At 40.6% G+C, this 24,659-nt stretch overlaps 1 protein-coding gene across 3 annotated transcripts in view; it reads left to right on the top strand.

The window, feature by feature from the left end:
- DAAM1 (dishevelled associated activator of morphogenesis 1) overlaps positions 1-24,659 on the top strand; it is a 182,440-nt gene that overhangs the window by 100,986 nt on the left and 56,795 nt on the right. For all 3 annotated transcript variants that reach the window (XM_040226339.1, XM_040226341.1, XM_040226340.1), the window contains exon 4: positions 23,891-23,962. In XM_040226339.1, coding sequence (XP_040082273.1) covers positions 23,891-23,962 — 72 coding nt within the window. The remainder of the gene's footprint in view (positions 1-23,890; positions 23,963-24,659) is intronic.

Here is a 24,659-nt window from a genome sequence, read left to right as displayed (position 1 = left end):
AGGGCCTGATGCTTGGCCCTCTTCAGAGAACCTGGCCTCCTTCAGGTTGGGTTGCCTGTTCTCAGAAGGGAGCCCACGGTGGCCATCCTTACCACCAAGAACAGACTGTTTTCCTTGGACTGTCTCTTGGGTATAGCCTTTTCAAATCAGACTTGTCACCAGCAAGCCTGACCACATCCATTTCTCAGGCCAAGGGAAAGCTACACCCCCATGGCCCCTTCAGACTTTCCATCTTTCAAGATTAGAACTCAGAGCATCATAGATGTTCTCACACATAGTGAAGCCATAGAGTAAGGGTCCATGAGCGCCAACAGAAACAGAGCTGGGGAAAAGCAGGCTTTCTGCATAAAAGTGCACAACAGTTGTGGAGACAAACGGCACTGGGAACTGAAGATGGGGCCTGGCCTTCCTTCGGCCAAGTGGCTCTTTTCCATCCAATAGAGACTTGAGTCCCAGCGGTGGCTATCTGCTTATCAAGCTCTGTGTTCATTTCTCAAACAGCTTTATCCGAGTCCTCTGGTTGAAAACCCATTTCCAGAGCCAAAATGAAAGCTGCAAAAGTGTTCCTGGGGCTAAAAGAATTGGAAAGAAATTAATTGGAATTTTGCCTAATTAAGTAATCTGGGGGGAGAGCAAGAGATGGATGTTGCGGCCTTGTTGAAAGTCCAAACAAATCTGTAAAAGTGACTAGAGTGGTTTGGTCAGCCATGGTTTGTCGTATGCAGCAGCCCACTGTCAAATTTTTTTAACTTTTACGAAAGGTCCAAGGAAAGGCTCTGTTGGTGGAGCTGGGGGTATTTTCAAATAGGAAATGTTTGTGGTTCTTATCTTTAAAGGTAATTCCCTTTTTAGTTCCAATCACAACATGCTCTTTTGTTTAAGTGAGGTTTTTCCCAGTCTTCGGCCAGAAACTGCATCTGTTAACAATCTTTTGGATTTTAAACTGAAGCTTTTTAAACAATGAACCATCTGACCACGAAAGGCATCTGGCCATGCTGTATTTGCTTATTGTTAACATGATTTTTAAACCCTGGGAAAAGTAAGGAGTAGGTCTTCAGAGAGGAGAAACTAAGATGATATACACACTGTATTATGGCAACAGCAGTCTTACCAGCCCAGGCAGAAATCTTCTTTAGTCACACTTCTTCACAGGAGCAGTTGCCGTGGTTGTGTCACTTAACCAGTCCTTAAAAGTGTCCAGAAAATGCTTTTTCCCTCTCCACGAGCTTCAGAGTTCACAAAGTCAGTGGATGGAATTAGAAGCTGTGAGCTGTAGTAACATCAGATATTTGAGGCAAAAATCAGAATTTGATGACTGCACCTAATGTTTCCTCCATGCATTTCTGATCCCTCAGCCAAGGCTTAAGTAAATGGCTCTGGATTCTCCATATTACATTTCTGTATCTTTTGAGGTCAGCTTTGGAGAAGGTGAGTTTTTGCTGTGTTGCTGAGTTTGTTTGACTCTAGTTTAATTAAATCACTCAAGAACCTTGTCTAACTTGGCTGCAGTTGAGCCTTTCAGCTTTGTGGGAAGTGCTGATCTGGTGCTAGGCATGTTCAGAAGACATCAAGGAAAACTGGCTGAGAATTCTCCTGGTACCTTTCAGTCACTTCCTTTATTTGGTTTGCATATCCTTATTGGATCACTTCCCCAGTCTGCTCCACAAGAAGGAATTCTCCTTTACCACATACAAAAAGGCAATGCATTGTGAATGGTCATAAGGACCTTTCAGATGCATTCAGAGCACAAGGAGGAAGTAGGAAGGCAATGGCGCCCCACTCCAGTACTCTTGCCTGGAAAATCCCATGGACGGGGGAGCCTGATAGGCTTTAGTCCATGGGGTCACGAACAGTCGGACATGACTGAGCGACTTCACTTTCACTTTTCCCTTTCATGCATTGGAGAAGGAAATGGCAACCCACTCCAGTGTTCTTGCCTGGAGAATCCCCGGGACGGGGGAGCCTGGTGGGCTGCCGTCTTTGGGGTCACACAGAGTCGGACACGACTGAAATGACTTAGCAGCAGCATGCTAGTAGTGGAATTAAAGACAAAGGAACCATCGGTCTTCTACAGGACTGTCAAACCAGCTGTACAGCAAGGAAGTGGAATGTTGATTTGTTAATGGTCTGGTTGTTCCCAGTCTCCTGGTGGAAAGTGAAGAGGGATGAGTTAGGTCTCCTTTTCCCTGGAGAAGAAAATGGTAACCCACTCCAGTATTCTTGCCTGGAGAATCCCATGGACAGAGGAGCCTGACAGGTTACAGTCCATGGGGTCCCAAAGTTGGACACAACTGAGCGACTAGCATGGTCCTTCTTTACCGTAATTATTTGAATATTCAGTAGAATGAGCCTTAGGTTTTCAGGTGCCCACTTTGCTAGATGTCGGAGATTTGGGAGAGAGAGAAAACTAGGTATCTGTAACTGTTTCTGGACTTCTTAGAAGTACCTGGTTTGGTCTCCTACCATTGAGTTTTCACTCTGATAATGGATTCCAGTTGGGCTTTGTGCTCCTAAAGTGCTAAGAGGTTACAGAATGTGGCAGACTTAAAAATGATCAGAAATAAGACTGGCCTGTCTTTCTGACTCTGCTTCTCTGAGAATACATGAAGGAAGCACAGTAACTGGAGGAGAGTGGGTATCACTAGGTTCTGAAACTCCCTGCCTTGTTTACATATTCCCCAGCTGTGAGAGGTGAGGATGCGTGTTTAATTCCAGACTGAAGCAGTGAAAAAACAACAAGCTTTGCAGATCTGGTGTTTCAGCCAATGAAGCAGTGCCGTTGGCAAAGGGCTAGTTGGTTTGTGTGTCATTCTGATGTGTACTGAGTATCTAGGGCAGAATATTGACTTGATTCTGAAGGTGATTAAACAAGTTGGATTTCCTGGAGTGTATGGTCCAGGTAGAAGCAGATGACATCAAATAACTGCCAGGTCTTTCCATAAGCTCCATTCTAAGGTAAACAGACCCTAGGCCACAGAGGAAGGAGCCTCCAAGCCTTGGGGTGTTTGTGTGTGATGGAGACACAGTTCCTTCATCACCGTGACCACTCCCAGGGCTGTGCCAGCAAGGGAGCTGATGGCATGCTTTCATCCCGTCGTCTCGAACGGGCTCCTCTTCCAGCAGCCGAGTTGTGTTCACACACACTGTCCAGTTTCCCTCTTGTACTTTGTTCTTCATCCCTTCTGCCAGGTGCCTAAAAGTCAAGTTTAGACTGTTGGGTAATCTGATCTTTACTAAGCACAGTTTCTAGAGCTTGTTAGGAAATCAATGGAGAGGCTTAAACTTTAGAAAAATGAAGACGCTGAGGGGAAGATTGAAATAACTGAGGTTTATTCAACCCAGAGAGGTCAGGTGAAAACACCAACTCAGGCTATTCACCCGGTGTCCATAGCAGTGAAACTGTGGAGTCTGTCACAATATGGCCGATTCTAGTTGGTAAAGAGCAGCTGCCTCAAGCCCCCCAATAAAAACTCTCCTGACAATCTGACCTTCCCCGCAAGGGCCAACCAGTCTTCCTTCATGATTCAGGGACTCAGGAGCTAACTCCTGGCAAGACAGGTAGGGGACAGCAGGACTCTGTTCCCACATTGTATTATTAGTTCCAATTCACTTATACCCAGGTTATACTGTTAATAAATGTTTTGAACATTGGCCTAAGTATGAGATGCTGATAGATCTAAAGATGGTGGCCAAAATAATTTGATAATATGTATCCAGAGCCTGGAACATGCATTTTCCAGGAGGTGATCTCATGGTAGTGATGAAAGATACAGGCCAAGAACTACGTGTGGGGTGTTCTTTGCAGTGTTGTCTCTGAAAGCCAGTGATGGTCAACAACTTAGAGGGGGATGATTATATTATAGGATGCAACCGTAACAGTATGGTTGCTGCTGCCGTTGAGAAGTCATGCTTTCAAAGAAATTTTGAAGACCTGGGAAATTGCTCAGGATGAAATGAAGGTTTAACAAGAGAAATAAAACTGTAATTGGTACCATCAAAAATATGCCAAAGAAACTTTCTATATCTATAGAAGTAGTCAGACAGAAACTGTTGTTTGGTTGTATTGTGGGTGGGGTTTATTTTGATTTATTTTTTCTTTATACAAATATTTCCCAAATGTACCAATAGTCATTATTCTCACTTATACCTTAGGATAAGTTTTTTTTTTTAATAGTAAAAATAAAATTGCTCTTTTAAAAAATATGTATAATATAGTTTGTCAGGTTTCAGTCAGAAAAGCGAGGCTACTAAGAGAAACACATGCTGTGGGAAATCACATGCAAAGAGATTAACCCTTATGTAATCACAGAAACTAGCTAAGCACTCCCTGTAAAGCTGCTGTCTTTGCTTCTAATGCTGGAGCTTTATGTCCTTGGAGCAGGCAGTTGGGAGGGAGGAACAAGGACAGGCTGGAGTCCACGGGGACAGACTGACTCATGTGTTAGGTCCCACTGGCTGACCCTGGACTGGGTGTCCTGCAGAAGCCTGAGCGATCAGTCATGGAGGTCAACACCCACATGCGCACGCGCACACACATACACACACACCCCTGGCCAACGAGAAGCTGGAGGAGGATCCAGGGGAAGGTGGAGCAGTTGTATACCTGCCTACTGATTTACACCAATGAGGTGATCCAGCTGATAAAGGGCAGTGCCTATAAACTACAAAATGCCTGCGGCTTCACTGCCACCCTGCACATCTTCCCCATAAGAGTCTCTTGTGGCTTGCCCTCCCTGAAACCTATAGGCAATTGGCTCAGCCTAGACAACTTGAACATTGCAAAGCCACTTCATATTTCTCTTTGAAATTAGGAGGAAAAATAAATATCATTTAAAATATAACCAGTGCTTGTGTTGTCAGGACAACTCTGGAATTTTTTTTTTTCTTTTTTTCTTTAGCTCAGGGGCCCTTTATTTATTTACTCCTCCTTGGAAGGATTAAAACAAAGGTGAATCTGTAAACCACCCAGAATTTTTCAATGCCATTTATCTCTTTAAGCAGTGGCTGAAAGCATGGTGATTCTTGGTCCTGACGAAATGGCCTCAGCTTTTTGCCAAGAAGTTGGCTGAAGGGAAACTGTTTCTCATGGCCCTTTCTCCCCTAAGTAGCATAATCTCATAGCCCATGCCCCATTTTCTGTCTTTATTTTCTTTTTGTTACAAAATGAGCACCAGTTTTCAGAATTGGAGTCCAAAATTCATGGATTCTCTCTGTCTGGCAGCCCTTAAACCAAAGTTGTATCCCTGTCAAAGGCAGGTGGTTCCTGAGGATTTACTTATCTTTTCTTCCTATAATCTCTTTGTCTAATAATATCATTTGGGGTACAGGTTTTCCTCCAGTGTTACCAGTTCTATCATTCCAGCTGTGGGGTGGCCAGATGGTCCTGAACTCATAGTTTGTGTTGGAGAACAAACTTGCCCATAGAATGAACCAAAGCATATCTGTCTTTCTTCTTTGGTACTTGGTGAAGTGAGTGAACAGTTTCTGGATTCTTCTGTTGGGATGTAGCCCTCCAGTTCTGTAGAGTTCTCTGTTTTTCAGTCTAGAGATACTACCAGTGAGAGGACTCCCCACCTCCCTTGGGGTGGATTGGCTCCAACAGTTTTTCCATTAATGGATCTGCCTGAAGGTTTCCTAAATTTTGTCCCTTGCAGTTGTTCTAAACTTCAGCATCGTGTGACTGACTCTGTTTTTTCCATCATAAATAGAAGCCAAGTAATAACTATAAGAAAGTCCTTTGCATAGTTAAAGTCCATCTAAAGGGTAAGCTGAGAAGGCAGGGTACCCCACTTATTAGCTAGCTGTGTGACTTGGGGCATATTTCTTAACAGTTCATTTCTCTCTTCTCTATACAGTGAGGTCAAATTCATAAAATTGTTGTGAAAATTGAGAAAATACGATTTTGAAGTTGTCAGAGAACTTGGGGCATGGCGATCTTAATGTTATAGCTGGTAATGTCAGTGATGGTGACAGTAATTGAAATGGTATGGACTGAGTTTCTGTTCGTTCACACTCATGCTAGCCAGAGATTCAGGTCCATATTCATAAATAATAATATCTGGGTTTCTTAGAACAGCACCTCTCCCTTAGTTTCTTACAGGACATCTCAAGGTGGAGATAGTAAGGTAGGAGGGTGCATTGTGAAGATAAGGGAAGAGACCAAGAAAGTCTTTATTGTGAGTGTCAGAAATTGTTAAAGTGGGTCCCCATTTAATTAAGAAGTTCTAGGGATTTTTTGCCTTACTGATCAATGGGGCTGTCCCTTAACTTCTGAGTAGAAGCTTGAATCTGATTTCAGGAGCATCCTTAATTTATGTCTTGGATAATGGAGGCGAAAAGGAAGTCAAATTCCACTCCACTTCCTTCTTACTTTCTTTCACCCACATGTCACTGCAGCACTCAGTCCCTGCTGACCTTGGGTAACCAGTGGAGATGCTCTCATCATTGGGCTTGCCTGGCAAGCAGTCATGAACACTACTTAAACTCTGGGGAGTGGACATGTATGTGGGTCAAGCTGTGTTGTAAAATAAAATTAAGCTTCCTTCTTTGTGGCCTAGGAAAGGCAAGTGGTTAGTAAATATCTTCAGTTTTCAACATAAAACAATTAAAGAATATTTTTAGATGACGACATTGCAACTGTTATTTTTGCAGTGGGGAAAAGTCCCTTGGTAGTACACAACATCAAGAGGTTCCATTAAACGAGTCAGTATTCACAAATGAGTAACTTATTAGGTCAAAATGAACTGGATTCACAAGTTCTCTGCTCAGCAGCAAAATTTGTTCAAAGTTGCAGCATTATAATCTAATAGTGCATTCTAGCTGTATGATTTCTGAAACTAAGCTAATAAAACAAAATGTCAGTGTTGAGGAAATAATAAAAGAATGTTTCAACAAAGTAGCAGATACTGTTACTATTAGGAGTCTTTTTATTGAAGTATAGTTGATGTGTAATACTACAGAAGTTACAAGTGTACAATGTAGTGATTCAGAATTCTTAAAGGTTATACTCCATTTATAGTTATTATAAAATATTGGCTATATTCCCTGGGAAATACAGTATATCCTTGTAATTTATTTAATACATAGTAGTTTGTACCTCTAAGTCTCCTACCCAGACTGGTCCCTATCCCTTCCCCCTCCCCACTGGTAACCACTGGTTTGTTCTGTACATCTGGGAGTCTGCTTCTTTTTTGTTATATTTACTAGTTTGTTGTATTTTTTAGATTCCACATGTAAGTGATACCATACAGTATTTGTCTTTCTCTGTCTGACCTATTTCACTTTAGCGTAATGCCCTGCAAGTTCTATCCATGTTGTTGCAAATAGCAGATTTTCATTATTTTTTATGAATGAGTAGTATTCTGCTGTGTATACCACATCTTCTTTATCTGCTCATCTGTTGATGGACACTTGAGTTGTTTCCATATCTTAGAAGTTATAAATAATGTTGCCATGAACATTGAGGTGCATGTATCTTTTCGAATTAGTGCGTTTGGTTCTTTTGGATATATCCCCAAGAATGGAGTTGCTGGGTGATACGGTAGTTCTATTTTTAGTGTTTTGAGAAGACTCCATACTGTTTTCCACAGTGGCTGTTACTGTTAGAAGTCTTAAACTTAATTACCAGGGTGGACTTTCTGGCTTCCAATAAATTGATATTCTCTAAAATTTCTAAAAAATGAAAACTAGCAAACTTCTAATAACTTTCTCTTCAGTTGTGTGATAAGCTAGTTTATCCTGGTTGATTATTCTTGTGTGTGTGTGAAATGTTTTTATATGCAAAAACATATATAATAAACACCTGCATTTAACAAATGCTAACTTTTTTAATACCGTGGATTTTTAAGAAAGAAATAAAACGTGATAAACATTGTTGAAACCCAAAGGTGACCTCTATTCTGAAGGTGATATGTTTTCCTTTGCCCATATATATTTCTTTCTCTGAGTGTATGTATCCATTGACAATATATGGTATGTCTTCATTTTAACTGCCATATAATGTTTCATTATATGAACATGGCGCAGCTTAATTATTTTTATCCCTCTTTGAATAATATCTGTTTCCAAGTTTCCATTATTTAAAAAGAAAATTGCAACAAACATCCTTATGTATATGTTCAAAAATTTCTCTAGGTTAGGCATCTAGACATGTAATTACTGTGTTGCTTGGTTTGAACATTTTCACCTTTAATTGCTCTCCAAAGTGCTTGTAATAGTTTCTACCTGAAGCAAACAAATTAGTCGTCAACCATCCAAGGGCTTGGTATTGTTGGAGGGGGTGGAACTAGTGTTTGTATGCCCTGATCAATCACTTTACAAAAGTTTGAATGTTTTGGGTACAAGATACTGTCATTAAAGTTCTTCAGTTTTCTCTTGTATTGCTTAGCAAATCAAATTAAAGTACAAATTCCTGGAGTAGAAAGTAAACATTTCATTTAAAAAAGAAAAACTCAAAGTTTAGAAAATGAAAGCATTCCATTCAAATATCCTTAAAGCTGGACCAAAGTACAAAATGTTACAAGTACCTAAAAATGGACAATTCCCTCAGCATTCTGTTTATTTGGTTTGACTACAAAGGAAACCGCTCTGTGTGTGGCTCACTCTTCCTCTCCTCTAGACCTCTCTGCACCCTCAGGTCCAGACCCGGGGAAGCTGTGTTTCCATCTTTAGCCAGCTCTTGACTGATATATGCCATCATCGAGCACAGGAAGTTCCTCTGAGGCCTCCGCCAATTCCCTGGCGGGTGACTGAAGTGCAGGTGCAAAACCAGCATGTCTGCACAAACAGGCTCAGTGGCTGGAAGAGCACACAACTGGTCTCTCTCTTTTCTTCTAACTAGAGCACCCTTTTCTGGGACACGTCTCCATGCAAATTATAAAAGCCTCTCCCCTTTCTTGTACTCCACAATTCCTTCAGATACTGAGAAATTGAGATGGGTAACTCTGTGTTTGTCTATCCTCCCTGCCTACAGTCGGAGGTGGTTTCCACGTACAAGTAAGTCAGTTCACGGATTTGGAGATTGCTGGTTCTTCAATCTATGATTCTTCACTCTGCTTTGTTCTTTGCAGCCTTGTGAAAACAGTGAATATGTATCTGCTCTGTGGATAGTATCTCTCTTTTGTGTTTCCTCGTTCTTGTATTTCTTCAGTGAGGAACACCCTTCATCCAAGGCCTTGCTTCCCCTCTAATTAGAGAACACCAGGGTGGTAGACAGAGGGAGAGAATGACCCTGTGTTTTGCATTCACTTACCGTCTTTCAAACAACAGTGAAAATGAATAGGCAACATATAGCTGAGACAAAGTAAGGTATCTTGGCTGGACAAACCAATTAACACGGAGTCATGGGGGGTGTGGGGGTTGTGTGTCCTTTGGAGCTCTATTTTCCCCTCTGGAATGGGGGCTAAAGAAGCAAGCCCCACAGCTTTCACTCTGTTCTTGTCACTCATGCCTGCATCTGTGCTGTGCTGTGGGAAGAACACTCTTGCTTCTGCTCCAGTCTCTGGAAGAGACTTGGAGCTGTGGGTTTGAATGGAGATCTTGGGAGAGCAGTTGTTCTCAGCTACCAGAGAGCAGCTATCTTTGGCTTCCAAATCTTAATTGTTAAGCAGATTCCTTTTGACAGCTCAGCTGCAGGACAAATTCCATCATGTGTTGATTGCAGAGTTTGGAATACATGACAATCTTGGAGCTCTCACTCTTTGTCATAGAATACTTGTCAACAGTACCATTGTGGAACCAGGGTTCTAAATACAACTCTGTGGGACCCTTTGAGCCCCTTGCCTCTGTGTTGAAGCACATAGGCATTGGTCCATTGCATTTCCAAAATTCTGCAATCTGCAAGTATAGAATTGCACACTGAACGAGTGTTCTCAGCAATCACTGCATCTCTGGAAAGGAGTATTGCTATATCTCACACATGAGAATCCAGAACTAGCCTCTTGTTCTGGTTATCACCAGCCCAGGGACATGTAGCTCATGAGACAGTCCAGACCAACATACCTCCTCTATGTCAGTTTTTCTTTGGACTGTGGCTTCCTTCCTTGGTTAATGGAGTTCACTGTGAATAACTCCAAGCAGAGATGGCAAAAAGATTTATCTTAATTACCAACTGTATAAACAACGAGGGATGGAAGCCCATGGGGCTTCGAGAAGCATTTGGAGGTTATAAATATCCTCAATACAAATAGTGTGGTAATTGATTAGCACTGTCTGTCATGACACATGATAGGAGAATGTAGCACGTGTAATAGTTATATACCCTCCTTGCTCTTGAAGGTTCCTGTTGTGCCTAGATTATGGCTGTACATAAGTGTCACCTACCATGCTTCTTTCCCTTGAGTCTCTCCCTGGTTCTTTTCAGATTCTCTAGGTCCTATGACACTTACTTTCATAAAACACCACCCCAAGTCAGCCTGACTTCACCAGTTCCAGGAGACAGGATTAGGAAAGACATCAGTAGAAGAAAGTATGAACTTTGGATGAGAGATCAAAGAAGGGGAAAAAGCCACTTTACTTGAGTTTCTTATATATTTCACTCTTTTCACTAATAGCTCTAGCTCACCTAATGTTATTAAATCCATGTTATGGTTGGTGCATTTCAGAGCTTCTTCCCCTTGAGAAGTAGGAATAAGCTTTGAGCTCCCAGTGTAAGAATGTGCCGCTAATAACTTCTGTGTGGGGTTCTCCAGATTGTTACACTCCAGAAACTGAGTAATGTGTGGAACAAGAAACAGGTTGCAGTAGAAAGTCTACTGAAGAATACCAACTTTAAGTTAGTGTCTTAAACTCTCTTGTTATTCTTTAGTGTACTGTGGAACAACATTGACTGGAGCAGTCTTAGGATGCCATCCTTTCATCTGTCCCCATATGTAAGGAAAGGCGGTTTATGTTTCCTCAGTTTCTAAGCTCTGTTTACCCACATCCTCACATTTAGACATTTCTGAGACAGTGACATCTTCCAATGGATGCTTCTCTCTTTCTTTGCCAAAATTGCTGTTATTAATTCAGTAGTATTCTGAATTAAAGAGGCAGTGATGACTTAAAACCAGAAATACAGTTATGACTCTCTTTCCAGGAGACAGTTAACCCTGCCGTAGTATTTCTCACAGGCATTCTGAGAATGCTTCCCTGAATGGAACATGCCTTTATGGGTTCACTGTTTCCCCCAATTCTCTTCATAGTTTAATTACTATTTTCCAAAGTCCTCTCTTTATGGTCTCGTGTTAAGTGTTATACTGCAAATCATAAACACACTTTGACTATTTTCCCAAGAGCAGGTTACAGAACATCAAAACCTGCTTTACAGCTTTCTGAAAGCCTGGTCTGGTAGCAAATCTGGTAGCAAGATGTGAGGCAACAAAGGCCACTGACACCACTGATTGGATTTCCACACTGCATAAGGGTTTAGTGGTGTGTGTCCAAACATGTTAATTTACCAACCAGCTGGACTAAATCGTACTTGGGTCTATAGCACTCCCAGATGAAATGTGGGTCAAAGACTCTGCTCTTAACAAGCTACATAGAAGTGATTTGTTTTAAGTCATTGCACACCTTTGTGTCATAGACAGCAGGGAAATGTGGGCTGGTGTCATTTCTGAAAATAATAATCGGAGCCTTTTTCTTTTTCTATGCCATGAAAATGAAGGGAAATTGTCATCTAAAATTGGCTTCAGATGTTGGATTTACACTGATTGAGATGTTTAGGCTCCAGTCATTTTCCTTGTCATGAAGTACTTTGCCAAAAAAGTGACTTGTTAAATGAAATAAATATCTTATAGTTTGGGAAATGGGCTGTAAAGTCTCAGCTTTTAGTTCTAGGTGAAGATTGTGGCTATTTTCTCAGCTATATTAGCACATGAAATGCATTTTCCCTAAGGATCCTGTAGCATGTGACTTGTGAGATTTCAGTTCTGTAAGGTTAGCCAAGACTTTTTCAGGAAAGAAGAGGGTGTTGGAACAGATTGGGCCCCTGAGCTGTTTAAGAAATGCAGCTGGTCTCCTTACTGTTGAAGTCACACTGAGTCTTGCTGCTGTTCCCACAGAGAGACTAGACATCTTTAAAGTGACACTCTTAATTTTGGAGAGAATAAAAGTGATAGCTGGCTGAGAAGTAGCCCAAACCTGATTTTTTTTTTTTGGAATAGTGGTCAAGTGTAGTTTTCTTTCTGGCTGGGGGTGGGAGTTGTGGAGTTGGGGAGTGAGTCTAAACTCACTGAGTTGACCACTTTTTTTTGGTGAGGAGTGAAAGAAATTTCTTAGATGTATTCCAGGGGACTTCACTGGTGGTCCAGTGGCCAAGACTCTATGCTCCCAATGCACGGGTCCCTGGTTCAATCCCTAGTCAGAGGATTAGATTGCACATGCTGCAACTGAAGATCCCATGTGCTGCTAAGACCAGTGCAGCCAAATGAGAGAGAGAGTGAGAGAGTGAGTGAGTGAGTGAGTGAGTGAGTGAGTGTGTGTGTGTGTGTGTGTGTGTGTGTACGTATACAAAAGAAGTGTCCCTGTTGGGGAGGATAGAAAACCAGGTGCATCTGTGGCTGTAATGAGGTAATGAGATGCATAAATAGAAACCATACCAGACAGACTAGACAAGGCGGTGGAAGCAGGCAGAATTGAAGTGAAGTGGTAAGGATGGGGTAGACATTCTTCAGCAAAAACTTTGGACTTCCCAGGTAGCATGAGTGGTAAAGAACTTGCCTGCCAATCCAGGAGATGTAAGGGATGCAGGTTCAATCCCTGGGTCAGGAAGATCCCCTGGAGAAGGAAATGGCAACCCACTCCAGTATTCTTGCCTGGAGAATCCCATGGACAGAGGAGCCTGGCAGGTTACAGTCCATAGGGTGTGACGGCATGCACACACAAGCATTTGTGTAATTTAGATGTGATGAGTCTGGTGCAAGGTGTTAGTTATACAGCTTGGTTTCCACATTACACCTTTGTAGACTGTGTCCTCTTCAACCAGGAAGTACTAGTCATCTTTTATTTTGCTAAATTGTGGTTTCATTGAAATGCCAGAAAAAAAAAATACTGAATGTTCTGTCTATAGCACTCTTCAGAGTAATCTCCACTTTTCACTATTTTTGAGCTATTTAACAAATCTGCAGATTGTTTTTCTTAAAAAAAAAAAAAAACTGATCACAGTGCAAATATTCTTGCCCATTGAAATGTCTTGTGTCTAATGCAGTTGCTTATTGCCCTATTGTCTAGTTTTGCATCTATTTGTAAATTAATGTCTATATATCTTTGCTAACAAATTTTCTTTTGAACCTGTTGTAACATCTTACTGTTTCTCTCTCATTTACTCATGAGTTCAACAAAATCTTTGACTTGAGTCATGCCAAAATCATGCCATTTTACTTTAAAAAAGTCATCCTTTGTCAATGCAGAATTTTAAACTTAGAATTGATAGGGGGCTACCTTACTTTAAGTAATCTGAGATCTTTAATCATATTTTAAATGAGTACATGATATGATAGTGTCTAGCCCTATCTGGGAAAACATGCCTTGTCTATCAGTTTTACTGAACTTTATACCTGCATCCACTAGAGCAAGGGAAGAAGCAGAACTCAGGAGGTCAGAAGAGGCGTAAGGCTTCATACATGGAAGAAGTTCCTATGATGTTTGAAGAGGTGGATGTACAGGAAAGGAGCATATGTATAATCAGTGAGGCTGGGTCCTACTTCATTTCTGTCAAGTTACATTTTAGAGATGACATGTTCTCAATCTTATAAGAAGAAAACTGATTTTACTATTGAGTTTATAGCATACTTTGTTAAAGTATGTGTGCTTGATAAAATACAGACTGTCCATGTTTACCTTTGTTTCATGTATCTTTTATTCTAAATAAAAAATGTCACTTGTTGTGGCCCATCAGGAAAGCAAGAACTTGTTCTCTTTCCTCTTGCAGAGACGTTCATTCTGCTCAGATATCTATCTCAGAAGCCCTCTCAGTAGAGACTGTGTAGAGCTGAGCATCACTGACAAGCACATTCCTTTCATAGGAATTCAGATGGCTTATATTGGAGTTCTTTTTCCAAGTAGCAGACATGAGAGTGTGATGAGCATATGGAAATTTTGAGATTTTTTTTTTTTTTTAATGAATTGAGGAAGATAAACGTTTGCTGTTCAGTCACTGGAGAACTTTTGGCCTGGTTAGGAGATGACTCTGGGAGGACATAATAGCTTTTTTTCGAATCAATTAAATATTTGCTGGGTTATTGCTCATAGGAGAAATTAGACTTGGTCCGTATAGTTCCCAAGGGCAAAACTAAGGCCGACAAGTTCTTGGAGTTACAAGGAGACATCTGCCAGTTCAGAATGAGGTGAGTTTTCTGACAGTCAGTGAGAATGCTGGTTCCAAACAACTCTGGGCCCTTGAAGCCTTCTCTCAGAGAACACATGATCAATCACCTGCCGGTGACCTTCTGAAAGGAATCCCTGTGAGGAGAAACTCAAACTAGGTGTCTCCAGGGTCAAAGACATAGCGATATAATTACGTGGTGGCTTGCCTTACAAACATGCAGATGTTTTATAGCATGAGGAGAAGTGAAGAAGAACGTTTGCTCTTCTCCTGTGATTCTAAATGCTAAATATGAAAGCTCCTGCTATGGCTAGTCACCCTCCAGTCTTTCTAGAAAATGACTGACATTTTGAGGCTCAGGAGGAGGTGTTGGATTTCCTGGCGGATGAAGAAGCTGCTGTTCTGTAATCGTTCTTGTGTGGGCCCTACCGGATTTTGGCAGCAGTTACATTTGATGTGTAATTGTGGCCATGGGCAAAAAATGTAACCAGGGTTGGCAGTCCCAGGAACCACATGACTCTCTTGAACTGTGACAACATGGGAATTACTTTTTGAAACCAGCTGCCTGGGTTTGGCAAACTTCAGACATAGGATATAGTTTCAGCCCACTGCTAGGGGTCAGAGGTGAGGGTTGGAAGGACTGAGTAAAGCAACTGTCTCAGGAATGCAAGTTTGTGGACCTACTGGATTTTCTTTTCCTGATGAAAGAAGAGCAGGAGGGGAGGAGTTGGAGGCAAATATCAGGATTTAAAAGACCCAGTGATTCTGTGCTATTTTTAAAAAATGAGATTTCAGGAAGCAGCAAGCTTGCTAAGAAGGTAGACTTTTCAGGGTCTGTTCCATCTCTTGCAAAAGTGCACATTACTGGGCAAATCCCACACAGTTTATGTGCTCATCCGAACTTAAACTGGGGTTTACTAGACATAGAGTGGCTTCAAGGAGAGAAGAAAGCATTGAAAACAGTTGGTGATCAAGTAAGAATTTTGAGAATTTTGATGTACTCCCACCCTCTTGAGAGTCGAGCTTAATCTAGCACAGAGGTTGGCAAACCATGGCCCATGGGTCAGATCTGGCCAATAGCTTGTTTTTGTAAATGAAGTGTTACTGAAACATGGCAGGGCCCACTCTCTTTAAGTGTTATCTATAGCTGCTTTCTTTACCACTGAGCCACCTGGGACGCCTGCCAAGCAGGAGACATGGGTTCAATCCCTGTGTCAGGAAGATTCCCTGGAGAGGGAAATGGCAACCCAATCCAGTATTCTTGCCTGGGAAATCCCATGGACAGAGGAGCCTGGCAGGCTACAGTCCATGGGGTCACAAAGAGTTGGACACGACTTAGTGACCAAACCACTACCACCATCACTGCTTTTGTGAGTACAAAGGCAGAGTTGAATCGAGGAGTTGCAACAGACTGTGTGGTCTACAAAGCCTAAAATATGTATGATCTGGCCCTTTACAGAAAAGGCTGGCTGTTCCATACTTCATCATGGCCATCTTTTAAGAAGATACCAATTATACTAGTCCCTGGAGAAGGAAATGGCAACCCACTCCAGTATTCTTGCCTGGAGAATCCCATGGATGGAGGAGTCTGGTGGGCTACAGTCCATGGGGTTGCAAAGAGTCGGACACGACTGAGCGAGCGACTTAACTTAATTATACTAGTACTGTTGAGCTAGAACGGAAAGATTGTTGTTGTTCAGTCACTCAATTGTGTCCGAATCTTTGCAACCCTATGGACTGCAGTACACTAAGCTTTTCTGTCCTTCACCATCTCCCAGAGCTTGCTCAAACTCATATCCATTGAGTCAGTGATGCCATTCAACCATCTCATCCTTTGTCATCCCCTTCTCCTCCTGCCTTCAAACTTTCCCAGCATCAGGGTCTTTTCCAGTGAGTTGGCTCTTTGTATCAGATGGCCAAAGTATTGGAGCTTCAGCCTCAATATCAGTCTCTACAATGTATATTCAAGACTGATTTCCTTTAGGATTGACTGGTTTGATCTTCTTGCAGTCCAAGGGACTCTCAAGAGTTTTCTCCAACACCACAGTTCAAAAGGATCGATTATTTGGCACTTAGCCTTCTGTATGGTCCAGCTCTCACAACTGTACATGACTACTGGAAAAAACATAGCTTTGACTAGATGGACCTTTATCGGCAAGGTAATGTCCCCGCTTTTTAATATGCCATCTAGATTTGTCATAGCTTTTCTTCCAAGGAGCAAGTGTCTTTTAATTTCATGGCTGCAGTCACCATCTGCAGTGATTTTTGAGCCCAAGAAAATAAAGTCTGTCATTGTTTCCCCATCTATTTGCCATGAAGTGATAGGACAGGATGCCATGATCTTAGTTTTTTGAATGTTGAGTTTTAAGCCAGCTTTTTCACTCTCCTGTTTCACCTTCATCGAGAGGCTCTTTAGTTCCTCTTCGCTTTCTGCCCTCAGGGTGGTGTCATCTGCATATCTGAGGTTATTGATATTTCTTCTGGCAGTCTTGATTCCAGCTTGTGTTTCATCCAGATAGCAGAAGTTATTAGCAAGGCTGTCCACAAAATATTTCCCCTTCTTCCATCCTACCTGCTCTTCCTCTCACCCATGTTGGTGTCTGTTTCCTGTCATTCATTCGAGTTTAATAGATGCCACACACCATGGAGACACACCTAAAGAATAAAATTTTGACCTGTCCGGTCCTTTCTGCCTAGATTTCTATAAAAATTCTAGGTATAGAGTGAATTTATTCAACAGCTGTTGTATTGATTAGTCTATGGGGCTGAGCCCATTAAATCCAGAATAGGAATCACAGTTCAATGCAACAGGTGACTATTCTGATCATTAACAAGGGATAGAATTTCTTGAACCTGTACGATCATAGTGAACATGTTTTTCAATAGCATTTTCTTTAAAAGTGGAACAGGTTTTATTAGTATTTAGTTGCCTTTGTCCTGTAATGAACATTGTCAGAATGAAGTTAACTTTGTATCATATGAAGCAGTACCTTTCTGCTATTGAGAGTCATTTAGTTAACCCTTAATATAGCTTACTGTTTTTCAGTTGATGGTACTATTGTGTATCACTAGAAGATTTTTAGCCAATCTAAATGGTGAGTGTCTTTCTTTCCTACCAAGTATTATCCAAGAACCTCATGGGTTTGTAACTGAATGGAGATTAATGGCTTTAGTTGGCCAAGTGCATGTTGCTCCAGTCTGTGATTTGTGGTCTAGGGAACAACCACAGAGTGTGTCCTTTACAATTGATTGACCTTTGCACAGCCTATTTTGGGCCTTCTAAGAGCATCTTAGAGAAAAAACAATACCAGTTCTTACATATTGTTACTTGATCCTATTAAAAATTTGTCCTGTGGTAATTTCAAAAGAAATATTCTTTACATTAAGACTTAATACTTAAACTGCACTTTGAGACCCACTTATATTACTAAAAACTTCTGATGCTATCAAGAAATTGCAACATAATAAGTGTGGAAATTTTAGAATGTGTTAGCATGCTTCAGGTATGCAAACCTTATCCCAGATCACACAGTTTCTTTGTCTGTAGCTGATATTAGGGTTAATAGAAATAGGAAATCCAGTGAGAAGAAATAATTAGAGAAATGTTGTAAAATAATTTTCTGTAGGGAGCAGAAGGGTGCCCTGGTGATGGAGAACAGACACACCCCAAATGTTGCACAGTCTTGACCGGATATAGTTCATGTAATACAGAACATTAGAAAAAGCAGAGCTCTTGTCCTAACAGAACTTTCAAACTGATGCTTTCAAACTCCTATTTTAATTGTGAAAATAGCCCTTGTTCTTAGTAAAATGAAAGTGTGAATTGTACAGAAGTTTATAAATAAAAGACTTTTTCTACTACCCTGCTAGCCAGGGGTAGCCGTTGTTATATTTTGTCTGTTTCCAGAAATGTTTGTGTGTAGTGTATATATTTTTTCTATAGATTGGAGATCATATTTTGAATCACTTTTCCCTCCATAATATACTTGGTCTTTTTTTTTTTTTTTTGATGGGGACTCATTTTTAAAGTCTTCATGGAATTTGTTACAATATTGTTTATATTTTATGTTTTGGTTTTTAATTTGTCCACAAGGTGTGTGGGATCTTAGCTCTCTGACCAGGGGTTGAACCCACACTCTCATGTATTGGAAAGTGAAGTTTTAACTGCTGGACCATCAGGGAAGTCACTACTTGGTCAACTCTACTTCATTCTTTGCTACTGCTACAAAGTGGTTTATTCAACCACTCCCCTTTCATATACTTGTTAACTTTATTTGCTAATTCAAATAGTTCTGCAGTGAAACAAATCTTTGTAATATGTATCTGTGCAAGTGTAATCATAGGCTAAATTCTTGAACAGACTTACAGAGTCAAAGACTATGTGTGTTTTAAATATGAACAATTACTGTCAAAATTTATGTTCAAACTGCTAAAAATGTTTGGAGCCCTAGTAACAGGGACTTAGAATTGCCATAGCTAGAGATCCTGAAACAGTATCATTATCATCCTAGCTAACATATGTTGAACATTTCTGTGTGTCCGGTTCCCAGAGCTCTTCCCTGGTAGCTTAGCTGCTAAAGAAACCGCTTGCAATGCAAGAGACCCCTGTTCAATTCTTGGGTTGGGAAGATCCCCTGGAGAAGGGATAGGCTACCCACTCCAGTATTCTTGGGCTTCTCTGGTGTCTCAGCTGGTAAAGAATCCATCTGCAATTTGGGAGACTGGGGTTCAATCCCTGGGTTGGGAAGATCCCCTAGAGAAGATCTTCCCCTGGAGAAGATCTCCTGGAGAAGAGCTTCCTGGAGAACAGCTGCCCACTCCAGTATTCTGGCCTGGAGAATTCCATGAACTGGACAGTCCTTGTGCTGGCAAAGAGTCGGATACGACTGAGCGACTTTTACTTTTTCATTAACTTATTAAATCCTTAAAATGACCCTATGAGGTAGGCACCACTTTTACAGAAAAGGAAACTAAAGCTGAGTCACACAGAGAAATTACTTACCTTTTCTGCCAAAAGGCATTTAAGGTAGTGAGTGAGTGAGGATTCAAATGCCTGTCTGTTGATGGTCATAGAAGTGGAGTACAATCAGCTTGGATTGAGAAAGAGATGACAGTGAAGTGTCATCAAATAAATAATGCAGATTTTATTCTTATGGGCAAAATGATACTGAGAAAAGCAAATGCACGGTTGAGTGTTTAAAGAGGATGGGAGGATCTCTTGAATTTTTTTACTTTTAGTAGCCACTGACCAGCGATATGGAGTGAAAAATGTGCCGGTTGGAAATGAAGTGAGGTTAGAAATAGACTATGTGTTTCTTTACCTTTTAAATGAGTTGGTTAATTAGAGCCTGATTTATTTTTTTTTAAAAAAAGAAAAAATCCAATGTTCTTGAAGGTCCTTTGCACTGTACAAGTTCCCTTTTCTAGCAAAGAGTTTGTTTGTTTGTTTAGAATTTGAGATTGTAGGAGCAAAGTGGAAAACCAAGAAAAGAGGTTAAAGCTACATTCAGTGCAGGTTGAAAGCAAAGGCAGAGTGTCCATCCAGCAGGAAATTTTGCCCATGAATACACTCTTATTGATGCCTATCAAGCTACTAAGGAAATAGGATGAGTTGGATTAGAGAGATAGTAAAATAATTAATGTTGAGATTTTCCACCTCTAATTACCTTAGAAAGGAAGTAGATGTTGCAAGTTAAAGGTTAACTGAGTCACTGAACAACATAATTTTTTAAATTATTGACTTTAGAAATTGAGCACTCTAAATATATTAATAGTAACAAATGATGTTTCACATAACATCTCACTATTAGAGTCATGTAGACTCTTAGAGCTTGTAGGTGCTTTGAAAAGTCTAGTCTCACCTCTTAATTTGAACAGAAGAAAAATAAGACCTGAAGATCTTCAAACTTAGCGGTAGGTGCTAATTAAATAAACCAACAAGTAAGGTCTTGAATCTCATCTTTGCATGGCCTATCTGGTCATTTTTCCACCATACCACCTCTCTGAATATAAGTAATGTTTGCAGATAATCTCGGAAACCAATTATCAGTGTACAATTTAAGAATGTAAAATGTTTATACCAATTCAATATCTAATAAATTATCTAATAGACCTTCTAAAGATAGACATATAACTTAAATGCTTATTATGTTTTCAAGAGGAAACAAAACTGGATATTAATATGAATTATCCATTCTGTATGTAGAATAAAAAGAACATTTAATGTGATTGCTACAACTTGTATTCACATAGGGCAATCTTCTCTAAGTGTCTTTAAGAGTTACCTACTATCTGTTTTAAAAGAGAGGGGGAAAGCAGTGTTTTTAAAGAAGAGAATGAAGGCAATATTTTTGCTTATTTTCCATTAGAAAACTTCTAATGGAATCAGTAAAGTAGGTAGCCAAAAGTAGGGTTACATGTATATCATTTAGGGATGGTTTGTTTATAATTTCAGTGTCTACAGATGGTCAGTGCCATGGGCTCATCTTCAGCAGCTCTTGAGAAGTCTCCATGAAGATAGACTATAACATGCGTTGTATAACAGACAGGATAACAGGTTAGGGGAAAGCTTCTTAGTGTTGTCTGCATGCACAGATATATATAAAGACAGATGAGGTGTTGACAGAGGAGCAAAAGAGTTCCCACAGAAAGCCTGGAGAGAAGGTTCAGAGGTAGCCCGGTTAAGACATCAGACCTTAGAATAATATAAGAAATGCTGAATGTAGCAAAAAGTAGCACTACGGTTTAGGGAAAGGTGAACTCATTTTCATCCACTAATCATATTTGAGTCTCTTACAGTGAAGTGGTGAAGAGTGGAAGAGCAGCTTTGCACTCAATGTGTATTGCTTGTGATTAATCTGAAGTCTCGTTTTAGGAAAAGAGGTTGTCACGATTCTTCTCACTGCCTCTGAATTTCCAGCAGGAAGACCTTTAGCAACTCATCTGTACTCCCTTTGCCTCTGTTTTCTCTTCAGCAAAATGAGTGTGATGACAGCTACCTCACAGTGTAGATTAAATGAAGATCGCAGTGCTTAGCACAGTGTTTGATGCATGGGAAGAAGCTCTGTATGTGTTAGGATATTGCTGCTGCTTCCGTTACAAATACAGTGATACAGTTTGTACAGGCTTGTGTATTTTTTCCACTTGTTTCTCTAGAACAAGTATATAGAACCAAAACAGATGGCTCAAAGAATAATATGTGTTAGAGGTTGGTAATGCATAGGACTCAGTTTCCTTCCAGGAATATTATACAAGTTACCCTTCCATCAGTGATCCCTTTCATGGAGATCCGTTTCTTAGGAGAAAGTCTCCCCCTTGGCAAGTCTTCACATCCAGTGCTCTTTAGGAGACCTTGGAGAAAAATTAAATTCAGCTCCTTCTGGCCGGTGTCTCTGTATCACTGGAGATTCCAGCAGCCACACAAAGGAGGGGGAGATTTGGTTCACAGGTATGAGTTTGTCTTGGCTACTGTAGCACACACACGTCTGTAGAGCACCAGGGAATTACACAGGGAAACTGAAGATGCATTGCTAAAATGAAGGACCCTGAGGATCACCCTGCTGGGGATATAGTGATAACACTTTGTATTTTTACGAGAAGCTTTCCCATACATTAGCTCATTTGATTTTCTCAGCACTGAGGCATGTAAAATAAAATGAAGCTTTCTTCCCCTAATTTTGACTGCAGAATCTAGATCTACTCTTAATCCATTTACATTATTTTAAAAGCATTTTCAAAGTATAGAGAGTTTTCTCTGTGTATTAATCTTAAGCTTCTAAAATGATCTCTCTTCTGTAACCATGAATGTTAAACCTACAACAGTCTGTCATGGGGCCCCAGACGTGGGACATGATTTTGTTGTAGTTTTGGAAATTTGCCCTAGTTTTAGGCAATAGAAAGATCTGGCGCCTTCTATTTCATTTTATAGATTCAAATACCATTGAATATCACTGTGGGTTTTGGCTTGCTGAATACCTTGGTAGCAGTAGGGTTTTGCTAACTTTAATACATGATTTAAAGAGGAGAGAAGGGTTCAGCATTTATACTCCCATTGTAGCTATTTTATTAACATGTTAAATAATAATCAGGGGCTATTCTAAAAACTCATCAAATTTCCTTAGCTTTTAAAAGCCATGAAAGTGAAATCCAGTCCAACTTCAAAGCCTCTGCTATAGCCTTTGTCCCTGTCATCTGGCTTGTTCAATCTCCAGATGAAATTCATGCAACTCCCTGAGTTTGGATATCAGTTACTACCAGCCTTTAAAGCACTGTGAGCAACAGTTACTTTGCCCCTTTCTTGTGACTACTTAAAGAAGAGTTTTGAAATTGTTTCTTTTATCTCACCAGAGTAGACCTGCCTAGAAAGATTTGTTTAGAGAAAGTTTGTTTAAGTAAAGTATAGGACTGAAATTAATAGCCCTACCTTGAAGCCATTATTCCAAGGATGGGGATCCAGACACAGTAAGCAGTAGTAGCTACTTCACTGTCCAGTACAGCTCTGTCTGCCTAGGACAGCACTTCTCCATGGACACAAGAGGTATCAGGTGTATTAAGGTGCTCTCTGAATGTGAAGCTAGAGAAAGAGCTGGAATTTTCCCCTTCAGGTTTGTTTTGTCGCACAAATGACTTAGACCCATACAGGTTTGCATGGAAATCTGTCACCACAAGGCCATCTTCAAGTGGACTTGAGGCTCTGAAGGGACAGAGGCCATAGTCACCTGATTTGGGGGGAAGGTGTGGGCTCAGGTTGACAAAGATCTTCCATCCACAGAAGCCCTAGGGACTCTGGTGCTGACTTCAAGTCACCCTGGTTTGTAAGATGCAACGATTTAGGAATCGGTTCCTGAATTCCCTGGGTTTCAGTTCTCTTCAGCTCAGATATTTTCTTCCATTACATTTTCTCAAACTCACAAGCTGTCATGGCATAAAGGCTGGACCTGGGACTAATGAATGTTCATTTTGTTGCTTTCCGTCCGATGTTGGGCTTTATTTTACCTCCTCATCTGAAGCAGTACCTAGTTTTGGTCGCATCAAATGAGACCCTTCTTCAAAATATTTACTGTGTGCTAGAGCCTGAATAAACCAACTGCAAAAGTCTAGTTAACAACTGGCCAAATCCCACGGTCATTTTAAAAGACAACTTCCCCTCTTTTGTGCGTTTCATCCAGACATGTAATCTGGCAGCAGTGTCTTTCACGCCACACAGAACCTAGAGGTCCTTTGTCCTTGCAATAAACACAGTCCCCTTCCCAACGTTACTGCTCCCCTGAAGGAAAACAGCATCATCTTAACTGCATGTGGCCAAGTTCTCGTTTCATCTCCCCTTGCTCCCTGGTTCAGAAAACGTACCTCTGTCACACATGATTCGGACTTCAGCACTATCTGTGGAGATTGGACCAGGAGTACCACCCTGATCAAAGGGACAGGCTGGTGATCTAAAGCCAACATTAAAAGACAACTATCTTACATCTCCGTGTTTTCTAATGGTTTGCGTGGGCCATTGTCTAGAGGCTCTGGAAGTCAGATGTTTTTGTGACCATTGTGTATATCTGGTGGTATATCACTTTTTTTTTCCCCCTGTCTCTTTAGGACCAGGAAGAAAACAAGGGAGCAACAAGTTGGCCTGAGTTCTACATTGATCAGCTCAATTCCATGGCTGCTGTAGGTATCCTTTCTGTTCTGACGCAGTTTAAAATGCAAGTTTAGTACAAAGCATGTGGTTGCATAATAAATTCACTGAAGTAAGAACTACCAAATATCATTATCTCTAAAAAGTCCATTCCAAATGTTCAGCGTTGGGGGAGAAAGGGGAGGCAGGAGTGATACTTGGCAAAATGATTATTTTTCAGTATGTTTTATGTAAAATCAGCACATACTGAAATATAAGTGAGTTTAATGTTATTGGAGGAAATGTAATCATAAATCTGACTTCTGTTCAGCTTTAACTTGCAACTGGTCTTATCAATCATGTGGAACTTGGATAGGGCCACACCATTCTAAATGCTAATACCATTTAGAAATAGTACAATGAAACTATCCCTTCACTGTTCTCTTCCCCCTCCCCTGTTTTTTTTTTTTTTTTTTTAAACTGAGGGCTTTCTTGGGTTCTTGGTCTTATAGGGTACCAAAATATTCTTTTACTCATATGAATAATAAAAAAAAATTCATGAAATAGGTGGTTTAATGAAAAGGCGTAGTAGTAATAATGCTGAGATGTCCTTGAGAAATCTTTGGTAAGTGGATTTTTGATTTAGTAATTGCTAAAAAGGTGTTCTCAATGTCTAAAATGCACGTTCCGGTCACATGGATATCTCTGCGAAGTCAGAGTTTTGAGCTGCTTGAGGGATCCAGCAAAGAT

The sequence above is a fragment of the Oryx dammah genome, unplaced genomic scaffold (assembly GCF_014754425.2).
Source record: "Oryx dammah isolate SB20612 unplaced genomic scaffold, SCBI_Odam_1.1 HiC_scaffold_26, whole genome shotgun sequence".
Lineage (NCBI taxonomy): Eukaryota > Metazoa > Chordata > Mammalia > Artiodactyla > Bovidae > Oryx > Oryx dammah.
Note: the sequence above shows the minus strand (reverse complement) of the source record. Positions and strands in the feature narration are given on the sequence as shown.